This window comes from Mytilus galloprovincialis, chromosome 14 (genome assembly GCF_965363235.1).
Source record: "Mytilus galloprovincialis chromosome 14, xbMytGall1.hap1.1, whole genome shotgun sequence".
NCBI lineage: Eukaryota > Metazoa > Mollusca > Bivalvia > Mytilida > Mytilidae > Mytilus > Mytilus galloprovincialis.
This window is the reverse complement of record NC_134851.1, coordinates 36,465,261-36,480,537: the sequence shown is the minus strand read 5'-3', so window position 1 is coordinate 36,480,537 and position 15,277 is coordinate 36,465,261. Positions and strand designations below refer to the sequence as shown.

General features: G+C 32.4%; 1 protein-coding gene across 1 annotated transcript; it reads left to right on the top strand.

Moving 5' to 3' along the window:
• Positions 1-3,541: 3,541 nt before the first annotated feature.
• LOC143059725 (cyclin-dependent kinase 10-like) lies at positions 3,542-14,540 on the top strand. Its single transcript, XM_076233272.1, has 3 exons — positions 3,542-3,593; positions 11,034-11,117; positions 13,050-14,540. Exon 3 carries the CDS (start codon positions 13,053-13,055, stop codon positions 14,121-14,123), a length of 1,071 nt encoding a protein of 356 aa, XP_076089387.1. The 5' UTR covers positions 3,542-3,593; positions 11,034-11,117; positions 13,050-13,052; the 3' UTR covers positions 14,124-14,540.
• Positions 14,541-15,277: the final 737 nt, after the last annotated feature.

The following is a 15,277-nucleotide window of genomic DNA, read 5'->3' as shown; positions in this document are numbered from 1 at the left end:
ACGATCATAATTATATTGCCTTGTATCAGTGATTTTAGTTAATATTTTTTGGTACGGTAGGAATACTGAATGCATGGTGTCCCAATTAAGGTTGTACTAGTCTACAATGTGGGAGGTTTTTGATCTTATTTACGCTGAAGTTATAGTACTAAGATCAAATATTAGTAGATTGGAGCCAAGATACTGTTACAAGGTATCTACATAAACTTATCATAGATGGATACCAGGATATAAATTTTGCCGGTTTTTGCGCCAGACGCGAGTTTCGTCTACAAAAGACTTATCAGTGACGCTCGAATCAAATTAAGTTAAAAAGGCAAATAAAGTCAAATAAAATTAAAAAGGCCAAATAAAGTAAACGTTTATATCCAACTTATAGCTCTGGTTTTGTAAAAGTTGAAACCATTCATATCATATATTAACGTATACCATCAACATTATTTTCAGCATTCATATTTATATAATAGTTGCCGCTGTACTACATTAAGCGCCCATCTATCCATTTGTAGGTCGGCATTTTGAAAATTGAAAATTCTTGTCAAAAGTTTATATCAGCGATAAATGGTAATCTTTTGGGGAATCCAATATATAGATAGTCACTTTTTTTTTACTTTGATACTTCCACGAGGGGCTTCGATAATGGTACATTAAAATATTCTGATCCCTAATTTGATGAAAAAATAATATTCTGTGCAAGCAGAGGACAAAAGAAAAATTCTGAATCCAAATTTTCTCCATGCTTTATAGTGTTAAATTTTTAATCAGATAAGTTGATTAATAGCCATGAAAAACTTAATAAAATTGTTAGACAAAACAACCACACCCCACTTTTAAAGTTAAATGGTTGCTCCCTTATAGACAACGTTTGGACTGGTTATCATATACGTAGCTCCATTATGGGTCCTAAATCAACCACTGTTTTTAAAAAGAAAATAAAAGGAAAGGGATTTTTTTTTGTATTAAGGGATATTATTGTTCCGTATTTGCATTTTGTTATTTGAGCATTTTTAAGTTATCGTACAACAATCGACTTTGAGCAAACTAAAAGAACACAGGTACATCCAGTCAGAATGGGGCGTGTAAAGAGAAGCCACACTGTCAGCTGCTTGATGGATTTTTCCATTTTTTGCCATACACCAATGTTGCTCTCCAAAAACCAGTACAATGTAAAACGCTAAATTTTAAGTAAAGAATTCACCTACGGAACGCTGAAAACTGAAATTGGAAAGTCAAGAAAATAAGAACCGAAACAATTGAAGAGGTGTTTGGCCAAAGTGAATTTAAAACATTTCCAAATCCACAAGGGCTACTATATAGGGAGTTGAATTCTAAGTTTCTTCGTAATTTGTACGTAAACAACCTATTTTAAATTATCGATTTTTTGTTGCCAGTGACAAATATTTCATGAATGTTCCGGAACAAATAAGCAATAAATACAACAGGGAGAGAGTGTGCATAATGAAGACATAACCTTTCAATTAGTTTAATTGAGGTCTTGAGCTGGCGTATGACAGTAACTGCTAGCTTTATATATAGTAGTCCTTTGTTAGTTTATTATCATTGTCATTTTGATTAGTTTCTTTTGTTTCCTATTCTGACATAGGACTTGTATTTCCTTTTCAAGTGCGTTTTACTGTTCGTATTACTGTGTGTTTTTATTTTTTATTGGCTAGAGGTATAGGGGAGGGTTGTAATCTCACGAAACAAGTTTAACCCCGCCGCATTTGTGCGCCTGTCCCAATTCAGGAGCTTCTGTCCTTTTAAGTCTTGTGTGATTTTAATTTTAGTTCATTGTTATATTTCGGAGTTTAGTATGACGTCTATAATCACTGAACCAGTACACTTTTTTTTTTCTAGGGGCCAGCTGAAGCACGCCTAGCAAAACGTTTAAAGTTGCATTCGACCGAAGCGCTTTTTCTGAATCTACCTTCATCAGGAACGTCAAAAAGACGAATAATACTATTTGGTTTACTGCGAGTTGGTCAGTTTTCACTGTTACTTCTAAATGTTGGGCACTGGGAACACCAAATAGCTCTGAATTATTCATCTCAAACGCTAACCTTATATAAGAGATTTAAATCAACTTATTTGATTCCGGTTTAAATAGGTTTAACTATATCTTCTTTTTTTTTTTTTTTTATAGATGCACAACCTTAAAATTTCAGGATACTGTTATCCCATGTGATGTCTAATATGTTTTATAAAAGAAACGACTTCTTCTTTTCATTATTTATTTTGTAAAAATGATTTGATAAATTTCGTGCTATATACTTATAACTAAGAATGATTGTTATCAAAGCCGTGTTTACATCAGTTTTACAGGTATCCCTCTTTTCGCCCCTTTTCTATTTTTGATATTTCAGTTAATCAAAAATTTAAAAAATCAAACTTTCAAAAAGTGAAATGATCAAAATTGCACGTTAGGTTTAGTATTTTAAAAGTTTGATCAAATTCCTAAACTATCAAATTTATAAACGATATTTAGAATTTTAATTATTTAATAATTTGGTTAAAATTTCAAAATTTCAAAACTTTTACACAATTTGAAATTTTGATATTTTAAAACTTTGATCAAAATTCCAAAAATCTAAAACTTCAAAACTTTTTAAAACTTTGAATTGATAAATGTTACACGGACCCATGACAAACAAATTACCGTAAATTATAATATGCCCATTTGATGATCGGAAAATATATAAATTATTTTTAGAATACATTCGTATAAAAAAATTGTCGACTTGCTACGCTCGACAGTTTACATTCCATTTTCAGGAATTACCTTACTCCTTTTCAAAAATGATTTATCAGCCCCCTGTTTACTTTTATTAGATATCTTGTAAAATATGTGTCCTTCAGTTCTTGTCCATTGAACCGAAATGTTTTGATCGGCCTCCCGGCGGTTTTGTGCGACTATAAATCCAGAAAATGGATGAGACTGAAGAGAATTGTGTTTCAGTCAAGCCTTCGTTTTATCATAGTTATATATCTTCTTCTTTTGTATACGGATGAAATTCCCATCATGAAACACCTTTTCACTGGTTTAATTCCTTGAAATGATGAGTTATAAAACTTTTAAAAAGTCGAACACATTAAAGTTTTTCATGATTGATTAATATGTACATATACACAAATATCCGCTATCCACGGATTAAAATCTAAAAACTGAAAATGGGACACCCTGTCCCTATCTTATTCTTATCACTTATGCCAACTGGTTCACTTAGGCAGCAACTATTTGATTTTCGAGGGGGGGGGGCTATGGATTTTTTTTCTGGACAAACTAATTATTTTTTGGCGAAAAATAAATCTATTTTTTTGGCAACAAGTCGAAAACATTTTTTTTCTTTCAATTTTCAAAATAATAACTTATCGTTAAAATTCACGCAAAAACAATTTGATGAAATTAATGGTTCATCATATTTTAGTACATTTTTATGTTAAAGTTTAAAAAATTTGAATATCCGAACTATAAATCCGAAATTACTACAAGTCTTCACCGGAACAGGTTTGATTTTCACAAACTCATGTATTTCCGGTTTAAAAAAATATTGTTTGATGTTTTGTTCATTTTGCACATGTCCTTAATGATTAATGTAAGCTATTGATACATTTGTTTGTATCTTTTTAACAATATGGTTGGTTAATGAAGCAACAAGAATTCATAGTTCTCAAAACTAGATCTTATACAACTGTTCAAAAGCTTCCAAAATTTGAAGGTTCATCATAACGTAACCGGAGAGCATGCATGCTTCATTTTTCTTACAAAATCGCATGTCTCCACCGGGACTCGAACCAGGAAACTCTTTGTTATTAGGCAGGGATCAGCTGAACTTGGTGACCACAATACTCGTAAAAAGACAAACAGACAAACAATAAAACACATGACACAACATAAAAAACTAAGGAATAAGCAACATGAACCCCACCTAAAACTAGTGGTGATCCCAGGTGCTCCGGAAGGGTAAGCAGATCCTGCTCCACATGTGGCATCCACCATGTTGCTTATGTTATAACAATTCCTGTAAATAGTCTATATCTGTAGGTCACATTCATGAAAGGGAAGGGGATTGTAGTTGCGACTTAAGGCATACCTGCCAACTTTTGAAAATGGCCATGGGGGTTTTTGTGCGCGGCACCATTTTTGAGGGTAGAATTTTTCGCAGCATTTTTTCGTGTGATGATTTGCCTCCTATTAAAAGTGTCTGACATACTTCTTTTTTGGGGGGTGATAGTTGAAGATGCTATTATAACCTATCTTTTTTTAAATTGTTTGATTGTTGTATTCTTTTTGTTGAGATAAACACCAGTAAGATGACTTTATGTTTGTCTGATACATTGTCAAGAAAGAAAAAAAAGTAATAATTTTAATAATTTAATAACAAAAAAAACAACAATATATGAGGGGCTGGAATTGGGGGGGGGGGGGGGGGGGGGGGGGAAAGGGGGGGGGGGTTGTTGTCCTGTAAACATTTAATTTTCACCCCTTTTTTCTCTAATCCTCAAAAAATTTGACCACACATTTCTCCAGTTTTCATTTTTTTTTTGCCCGTTATTCCCTTATCTTCATTTTTTAAGGGCATTATATTCTTTAATCATTTAACCCCATCCAAACCCTCATATATTATATAGATCAATATCACAAGCACTAGAATGTTTGGAGACATCATTAAGGCCACCGTGGTCAACTTTAAAGTCTCTGTTGCAAACTTTACAAAAGGCATGTGACAATCCAAACGTTGATTTAGACAACCAGCCCCTGTACTTGACATCATTCTTCCATTTCTCTAAGTATTTGCACGAAGCAACACGCTTTTTTTTCTTAGGCGGTGACAGAACTATTTTGCAAGTGATAACTCGCCCATCATGATTCCAATTTTTATAAATTTAACAGCCAAGCTTAAAAAAAACAACAACTCAAAATTTCGATTCTTTGATTGTTTACTATGCCGACATTAATCAACTGGTGAATGCGTAATCCCTAAATTTTGATTGGATGAAATATGTTAGACACGATTTGTCTCCCTCGTGTAATCGGGACAGAGGGTCAAAATCGTGTAGTACACGCCTAAATCGTGAAAGTTGGCAGGTATGTTAAGGTGTAATGGTTTATTTCTTCCTCTGTGATATTATGTCTGGAGGATAATTTGTCACGGTAATTTTTTTCCAGGCATGGTATTTCACAGGTAGAATTTTTCCAGAGAAGTGAAAATCTATCTGTGTTATGCGGATAGTATGTTCCGATATATATTTGGCATATCATATTTCACAGAACCTTGTGAAATATAGTCCCATTAACTAGTATGTAAGTTACTCGCAATCAATACATACCTGACTTTAATTGTAAAATGTTTCACAAAGGTAGAACAAATTTGCATAATTTATCAAAGGGAGGTAATTAGGAGCAATTTATATTTTAAAGATATTAATATAATATATTCCTGAATCTATTTCATAATGAAATTTTTCCTTGAATCTTATTTTTTATATATTCATTTATATAAAAAGATGACTTACAACATGAATTTTTAATAAGACAGATAACATTTCACAGGTAAATTACTATCCAGCTGTTAAAATTGCTTTTGTTCCAATATATTGTTATGCTATAATTTATCTGATTTCCATATAATCAACAACTTCTTTGTCCCCAGTCTATTTATATAGTTAAAAATATTATCATAATCACATTCTTCCATTACTGTTAACAGCATTAATGCAACTATATTTCTACCTTTACGTTTTAATTTATCTGATCTGAAAACAACTCACTTTTACATGTAGTTTCACTTACCTTAGGCCAACTAAAATTAATTAGTAGATTTTCATCCAAAATTTTGAAAAAAATGGGGCGGGTGGGAGGATTTTATTTTTTATTTTTTATTTCTTATGAAACCCTCTGGTGACGTGTTCTTCATATATGCTAGTGTAACAAGTAAAACTGTGAGCTACTTCTCACTGAGTAATACCCCTGTCTCAATATTTTGGTAAACAGGAAGTTGTTGATTGATGAATATGAAAACCCATCACAGGATATAGCTGACTTATATAACCCTGAAACCAAATTTCAGAAATCCTTGTCAAGTAGTTCCTGAAAGAAAAGGACGGACTGACGGGTGGAAAGACAGAAGTAAAACCCCTTTTTAAAAGCGAAAGTACATGTATAATAAGCTTAAATCATATATATAGAACTAGGAAGATGTGGTATGAGTGCCAAAGAGACAACTCTCCATCCAAATAACAATTTATAAAAGTAAACCTTTATAGGTCAATATACGGTCTGTATAAGGAATTGTACAGCATTGTTCAAATCTTAAATACAAATCCCTAGTTGGCAAACACTGTTCTACATGTAATTGCTGCTTTAAAAACCTATTTTTAGAAAACAGCAAAAACATAGAGAAATGCTCTCTTCAGTTGGACTACCTTCACAGAATTTATTTGCCTTTCTAGGCAATATTTTTTTTGTCTCCATAAAATGGAGCAAATGCATTTGTACGCAACACAAGTATTATGAGTAGATCTACAGAATAAAATGAAAACTCAAAAGTTTTGAAAAAAATAGGGTTGGTGCTTTTCTGATTCTTCTTCAAGATGCAACTATAATTATAATGTAAAACATGAACTAAAAAAAAGAAGTTTTTAATGACTCTATTGAGGGTATTGGGACTGAGAGTGTTTGCTGTTTGTCAACAACAACAAAAAAACAATCCGTGAATCGGCAAGGGTAAAATTTTCTAAGTGAATAGTTGCCGACTTTTTGAACTCAATATATTGTCATAAATCTAACAAGTTCGTGCTTGTGTAAATTTGTTTAATCAGTTATGTTTTTTATACCAATGTGTTCCACGATTCTTGCTCTTTGGGTACACACTACACAGTCCAAAATTCCTGACACAAAGTCATTTTATTAATGAAAAAATCAACCGTTTTCTTATCACAACAATTTGTGTCATTCCGTGATTTGCAGAGATGGACACAGAGTATAACTTGAAAGCCTATTATTGCATGCCCTTCTCGTAACCAATCTCTATTCTCGGTAGATGATTTTGTCATCATAGAGCTGCAGAGTCATTTTAAGTTACTTGAAGAAATATGAAAACCGAAATTTGAAACAGGAAGTTAAAATTGAAACGAAATGTTGACGGTTACCGGAAACGGATATGAACAAAATCCGGAAATCGTAAATTTGTAAAAATAAAAAAAATCGGGGCGGGATGTTTTCAGAGGGGCGGGCGGGGATGAAAATCTATCAATTAATTTTAATTGGCCTATTATTTAATCATGATATTATTTCACAATTATGATCTTTGAAATTATTTCTGGTTTTCTTTCTTATGTTTAATGATAATTTTCTTTTTAAAAGAATGATATTTACTTGATTTTTTTCAGGATATTTTTTCAATGATAATTTGTGAAATAATTCCCATTATAATACATTTTTTTTTTACAAAATAGGTTTAATTCAAATACACTATTATTATTTCATAGTATTTGTAAAGGATATTTTTTTTCTAATAACTATTCGATAAGTTAATTCCCCAGATACAATTTCACGATAAAGGAAAAAATATCCCAGGGAAATATTTTCCTCTGGATAAAAAAATAACAACAACAACTGTGACATTTTTTCCTCCTGAATCAAATTTCACCCGGATATAATTTTGCTTTACAAAGGAACATATCTGATATCATTTGTGAGAGGTTATTCCATAACAGTCAAACAACTTGTGATGGCATCCGTAAAATTTATGAAGAAATGATTTCAACTTCACCATTTGGAACACTTGGTTTAATACATGTAGCTTCCTTGTGAGCAGCAACCCTCAATCTAGAAAATCATGATACTAAATGCAAGCATGGGAATATCGCATCAATTGAGAGATATATGGTCATATATACCCTTTATTGCTGATTAGGTATCTACCACATTTACGAAGGGAAACAATCCCGTCACATTCCCCCACCTCAAGAGTCATGTGATCATACTATTTTGACACTCACACATTGCCTAGCTAGAATACCTCTCTAACCACCTTGGGTCTTTAATTGGGCGCCAATGTAACTGCAGAGCATGATCCTTCTTGCATATCTTTACCGGGACTTGAACCAAGGACCTTTGTGTTATAAGGCAGCAAGTTAACTGACTTAGCTAAAGAAGTACTTCCTTAGCTCAGCCCCAACTGCTAACAGCTGACCAACATACATGGGAACCTCCGGACAGGAGTACAATGATCCCGTATTCAGGGGTCTCATCCCGTCCTCACGTTTCCTGTGTATGAAATATTTCATGTATGAAAAATTTCGGCAGCCATATATTTTGAGAATTTCTTACTACCGTACAGGTGTAATTGACACCTATTTTAAATTTTACCTGTAAATCAAAGAAGATGTATAATAATATGGCTTCACTTAACAGCTTGGGTGTCAAACTTACTGGTAATCAACAATGTTTACCATGTTTACCTCTGGCTAACTGCTGTTGTGTAATAAAAACTTTGTTTATTGAAATAAAATTTTGTTACTTCCCTTTGATTTATCCTGTTTTAAGTTATTTTGCTTTTAAAAATGTAAATTGTCATGATTGAACACAGAATATAAATGAATAATATTTTAATCAAATTATATAAGGATGGTACATGTACAATGTAATTAAATGAATTTAGATGTTTTGGGACAAATGAAAAAATATAAATTTTTAGGAATCTTGACTTCTTTTCAAGGATTAAATTGAAATTTATATAATAAATCTGACCTTTAAATTCAATATGAAATAAACAATGTTGTACAGACTGAACAAAAATACATCTCAGTTTTACTTCCAACATGGCCTGTAGAATTGGTATAATCAGCATATTAGGTAATCAGCCATTCAGCTAAAAATAGCAAAACATTTTACACGGATTGAGCCTAAATATGACTTTCATAATGCTTAAGAAGACGTAAATGATTGTTATTTTTTTAATTTATTTATCATGTTATAAACATATATATATATCAGTGGTCTCGCTAGCCCAAAATAGAAGGGCGCCGCGCCCTTGATGCCCTCAGTCGCGCCCTGGGTGCCTTCATCCGCGCCCTTCTGCCCTGACGTCTTTTTCCAAAATTATCTTGTGCCGTTTTGGTAAAATTTTGTTTCATCGATTTCTGATCTCCAAGTTAATTACCAGTGGCGGATCCAGAGGGGGGGTTCCGGGGGTCCGCACCCCCCCTTTATTTTGGCCGATCAATGCATTTGAATCGGGACATATGTTTGCACCCCCCCTGCACCCCCCCTTTGCCCTGGGCTAGCACCCCCCCTTTCGAAAATTCCTGCATCCGCCACTGATTACATATATGACACCTGTGTGATTGCCCCCAGGTTAATCATGTCATTACAATCAATTACAATGATAAAGACTTCAAATAATAACTAGGTAATTTAATTAGGACAATGTATCTTTTTGTCATACTTTGATGAATGTGTCAGCAAGTGCGTTTAGCTTGGGTCGGCATTTTCGATCTCCAAGTCACAATGGAAGAGCGTATATAAATGAAGACTTTCATGACTTTAGAATTGAATTTAAGTCATCAAAATAAACTATGCCTTTACAGAAATGCCTTTCATCTCAACTTGTTAGCGACAAGCACAGTTTTTAATTAACCCAAACGTGGTGGAAATTGATTTTGGAGTTACTTCCCCTGTTTTAGCTTATTACAAATTTGTGCTCTAAAAATATCATCTAGTATCAAAAAAAGGAATAAATTACCAATTGAATATATAATAACATAATAATGTTACCTTAAAGATATTAACTGTCTTTGAACATATAAAAAATATATATTGCAATTTCTACTTGATAATTATACTTTTAGCAATCCATGTTCTAAACATTGTTAAATTAGTAATGCTTTCATATTTAGTTTTATGATGTATTAAAAGCTATAATTCCTATATAGATAAAAAAAAAAAAAATACACAGAAACGTAGACAAAAAAATGAGCAGTGCCTTTTCTTATCATGAAAAGTGCCCTGCCCTCCACTGGCACCCTGCCCCTTTTGATTTCTAGCTAGAGCACTGTATATAACATATTTCTTTTTTATTAGTCTATACAGTTACCAATGATAAGGAGATGGAGACATGAATACAAATTTATACTTATAAGAAAAGATCATAATGATTTATTTGCAAGCAGTGAACATAATCAATTATCAAAAACAAAAAACAAAACAAGAAACAGATTATTCTCAATATTTTTTTTATAATTTAGATGGAAATTTGATGAAAAAAACACTTTAAAAGGCAATTTCTACATCATACTGTTAAATTTACGACAAAATTTATGTCGATAAAAAACCTCCTGATCTGATTCCTGATCTCCTTACCAAAATTTCCAAATCTCCTGATCTGAGTTTCACAGTCCATCACATGTATGGAATAAAAATCTGCCACAATCCTGTCACAATAACAAATGGACAAATATGACTGTATTTGCACATTAAAAACTACTCAGTGTACCAACTAATCTAAGCAGTTTCGAAAGTATAAGGTCAGGCATCTACTAGATATATGTAAAAGATAAATGCATTTTGTGTTGTAGAAAAAAAAAATCATTTTTGAATTTCGATGGGCATTTTTTTTGTTCCTACATTTTTGTACTTGTAAATTTGTAATATAAAATAGTCTATTGGTATAGATATTTAAAAAGTTAAAGACAAATTTTCTACCTGACAGTCACAACATGTGTCAACGTTTGTCCATATAGTTATTTCACTTATAAATGGAACTTTGTAGAACATGCAAGACAGGGAAACCTGATCACATTTAAAGAAATGTATACTTGAAGACCAAATAGTTGGCTAGTCAGGAACAAACAAATTACATGTACATGTATTATTGCAATCATTACCACATCTCCTTGCATATGTATTTTTAGATTATCTAAGAATTAGAACAATACAGATTCATGTGAGATTAATCTTACAATACAGATTAAGATTTAAGTAGACAGTTGAACATAGAATTTAGTTTTAAACCAATTCTGATGTGTTACAGATCTAGAGATTCACAAGAAGATAAGACAATATTTAAAGAAAATGGCAAACAGATGAATTGAAAGAAAAATAGTTTTTAATTCAGGTAAATTTATACAATCTTGTGTAGGTCTTTTGGTGGAGACATGTAAATGCAGTTATCTTATTACTTCTCACACTGTTAAAGGGGCACTACATTTGTAGCAAGGAAATACGAAAAAAATAGAATATGATTTCAATTGGTTCAATCACTAATAAAAGTTAAATAATGAAATAATAATTTGCTTTTAGCAGCCAATTTTCATGATTTTGGACAACTTTGTCAAAATAAGCAAAGAAATATTGCTGATGAATTATTCACTTGCAAGTGAATGATTCAACCTCAATAAACTTGCATACATGTGATCTAAAATTTGACCTATTAGCTAGACAATGCTAGAGGTTGGTTTCTAGTTAGGTATAGAACTAGAACTTGAACTTTATTACACTCGTAGACAGTTTACACTGTAACAAGAGGCAGACAAATGATACAAATAATAATTTACAATGGTGAACAAGATAGACAGAAATATACATACATAGTTCATTATACCTAATTCTCTGTACACAAGTATAAACATACAGCCACAACAGCCCGGGTGGATTTTGCTTTTTCCACCCGTCCACCATGGACGGCCCACCCATGCCCACCCCAGCTATAATCTCTTTTTTTGTAAAAATAGTGATTACAAATGCTTATCTGCTTTTTTCAATTGACTGTTATTGCCAGTCTTTTAATTAAACAAAAGAAATTGCATGCCCAATCCTATGGGTAGGCAGAGTGGACATGCTAGAACTTTTGCCCACCGGTGCCCACTCCCACTGTGGACGAGTGGACAAAGCAAAATCCACCAGAGCTGTATTTGTACATTTATATAACACGTGATATTCATTCAAAGGTATAATAATGGGATATGAGATCGCCACTCGATTACATGTATCATAGATATTTCATAAGTTTTTTGATAAAAATAGACAATTTATTTAAGTCTTTTACATTACATAAAGACATCAAACCTTTCATTTTAGATTCTGAAGGGTTAACAATATAGTAATTTGGGATACATGCACGTCTTAATTTTTTAACGTCTTCATTTCAACATACAAATAAGTAATGAAACTGATTTCCAATACAATTATTTTTGTACAAAGTACATAGTCTTTCCTCTTTTGGAATATTATGCCATCAACTAGTTTCTAGTGGAATTTTGATATTTGAGCATCTAAGTTTGGATATATATATATTCTATTTTCTTTTTCAATTTTACTTAATAATTTTCTAAGCAAAAAGCATGTTTAAACAGTAGATAATTTCCACCTCTAGAGGAGTTTTCAGCATCACTAAACCACTTTTGAGTAAACTGATCTTGTAAAATTTGCTTTACATATATTTTGATGTCAACATTTCTTAAAATACATATTGATTGTTTCATACATAGCTCAAACCTGTGTTTTCTAATGTAGATTTAATACAATTAATCCACTCAGAAACAGTATTTCCAGAATTATGCATGTTATACAAATATTGGTATAATAATCCTGACAATTTCATGCTGTTTAATAATAACTTTGACCTGAATGATAAAATTCGTAATCGTACTTTTATTTCCAAGGGATACCTGCCAGTTTCACCGTACACCATATAATGAGGAGTACTGCTTCTTAATGAAAGAATTCTTTTCAAAAATTTTAAATAAACTCTTTCTAAAGCATCTATGTTTTCGAAACCCCATATTTCACAAGAGTAAATGAGTATTGGAGCATAGAGTGCCTTTTCTGCTTGTTCTATCAATTTTTTTCTGGCATTTGTAAATCTACCATTACAATTAAACAGCAAGCCTAGATAAGGATAAAAATCTATTTCAATATCAGAACAATATAATTTGAAATCATGTAAGTGGTTTCTTTTGCTTTTTCTTTTTGAAAATATCATAATCTTTGTCTTATCTGTGTTCACATGAAATTTCATAAGGTACATTGTATCTCTTATTATTTTTAGAAAATGGCATCAAGTTTCAGTTCACAGACGTCATCAGAAGACACGCCTAGATTTATGTCAATTTTATCTGGAGAATGGATGGACCTTCCTGTAGATTCAAGACATGGAAAATGTCGTAGTGTAAGTGACTTTGAAAAACTTAGCCGAGTGGGAGAGGGGACATATGGAATTGTATATAGAGCCAGAGATAGACGAACAAATTATATCGTTGCATTGAAAAAAATGAGAATGGAGAAAGAAAAGAACGGAATTCCAATCAGTGGTCTTCGAGAAATTAACATTTTGCTTAATCTTCGACATACAAATATTGTTGAAATGTCTGAAGTTGTTGTAGGAAGGAGTCTTGAAAGTATTTTTCTAGTTATGGAATACTGTGAACAAGATCTTGCCTCTTTATTGGACAATATGTCTGCCCCATTCACAGAGGCTCAGGTCAAGTGTATTATGATTCAGTTATTAAAAGCACTGAGGTATTTGCATGAAAACTTCATCCTTCACCGAGATTTAAAAGTATCAAACTTACTTATGACAGATAAAGGCTGTGTTAAAATAGCTGACTTTGGATTGGCCAGGAAGTATGCTTTCCCTGAACAACCAATGACACCAAGAGTAGTAACTCTTTGGTACAGGGCACCAGAACTATTATTGGGATCTAAGACGCAGACGACAGCCTTAGATATGTGGTCCGCAGGCTGTATATTTGGTGAGTTGTTGGCTCACAAGCCTCTCCTACCGGGTCGATCTGAAATCCATCAATTAGAAATGACTATAGAACTGTTTGGTACCCCAAGTGAGGCAATCTGGCCAGGCTTCAATGACTTACCTGGAATGAAAGATATCACTTTGAAGAAACAACCATACAACAATGTTCGTCATACTTTCCCATGGTTGACCGATGCGGGAATCAGACTTTTGAATTATTTGTTCATGTACGACCCAGAAAAGCGAGCTTCTGCCGAGGATGCTCTTGATAGCTCGTATTTTAAAGAACAACCTTATCCGTGTGAACCAGAGTTTATGCCATCGTTTCCTCATCATAGGTTGAAACGCAAAGAAGAGACAAGAGGAACATGATTTTGTAAGGAAGATTAGATCATGGAGAGATTTGTTGTAAAGTAAAAGTTACAATTGAAATCAAGTTAGAAAGTTGAAATACATTAAAATTATTATGTATGAGACAAAAGTCAACTGCAAGAAAGAAGAATGTTTGAATGGAAATTTTTTTTTTATATTCTTTCCATATAAGAAGCTGTTCAACAGTTGAAGTAGAGGTTGAAAATATGATGTTAAAAGAGCATGATTTTTTTAAAATGCCAATAAAATTTATATTTGTTGTAATAAAATACTTGCAATCACCAAAAATACAATGTCTGAACTAAATATGAGAAATTTTTGATCATTGTTATACATTTTGTATATATCATATATCATGTTGTATATCATTGTATACATGGTATATAAAAGAAAAGGAAACAATTGATTGGATGCTATTATCTGATCTCTCTGGTAACAACTACATCGTAATAGTCTGATTTTTTTAGAACATAACAGTTATACAGACAGTAACCAATGAAAATCAAAGGAATAATGTTTAAGCATTTGGCTGTGAACAGACACTTTGAGAGCTAAGAAGGTTTATACATGTTTTCAAACACTCAATCCTCCCCTTACTATGGGCAGTGGTGTAACAGTACAACACAATACTATCAAAATACAGTAAGAAGGGCATGTATCATCAATAATCAGAAAAACATCAAAGAAAATGACAAAGGAAACAAAGTATCAATCAGAGTACTAATAAATACGAAAATAAGGAGATTTGGCATGAATGACAATGAGTCACAATTGGACAACTTTCTTAATTTATATATTTATTGGCTGCCTTTTTTTATGGATACAGGTATCATACCCATATAGATTACAGCTTATATAGATTTTGTCATTTCTGTCTGTCCATAGGAGTTGGCAAAACTTGTTAATGTCCCCTGTGCAATTTTTTTTTATGTCTGGCATCATGAGGCATTTTTGTTGTAGATAGAGACATAGTGATCCTGTATTTTGTCGTCAGCATCTAAATTGTTGGCAGTGTTATCTTTTGGGTTCAGATTGAGGCTGAAGTGGTTTTTTTTTTAAATCTATTACATTTTCCTTAATTAAATTTTATAATATTTAGAAAGAAACTTTTTTTTATGACAAAAAGACTGAATCTACAGCAAAATTTTGATACT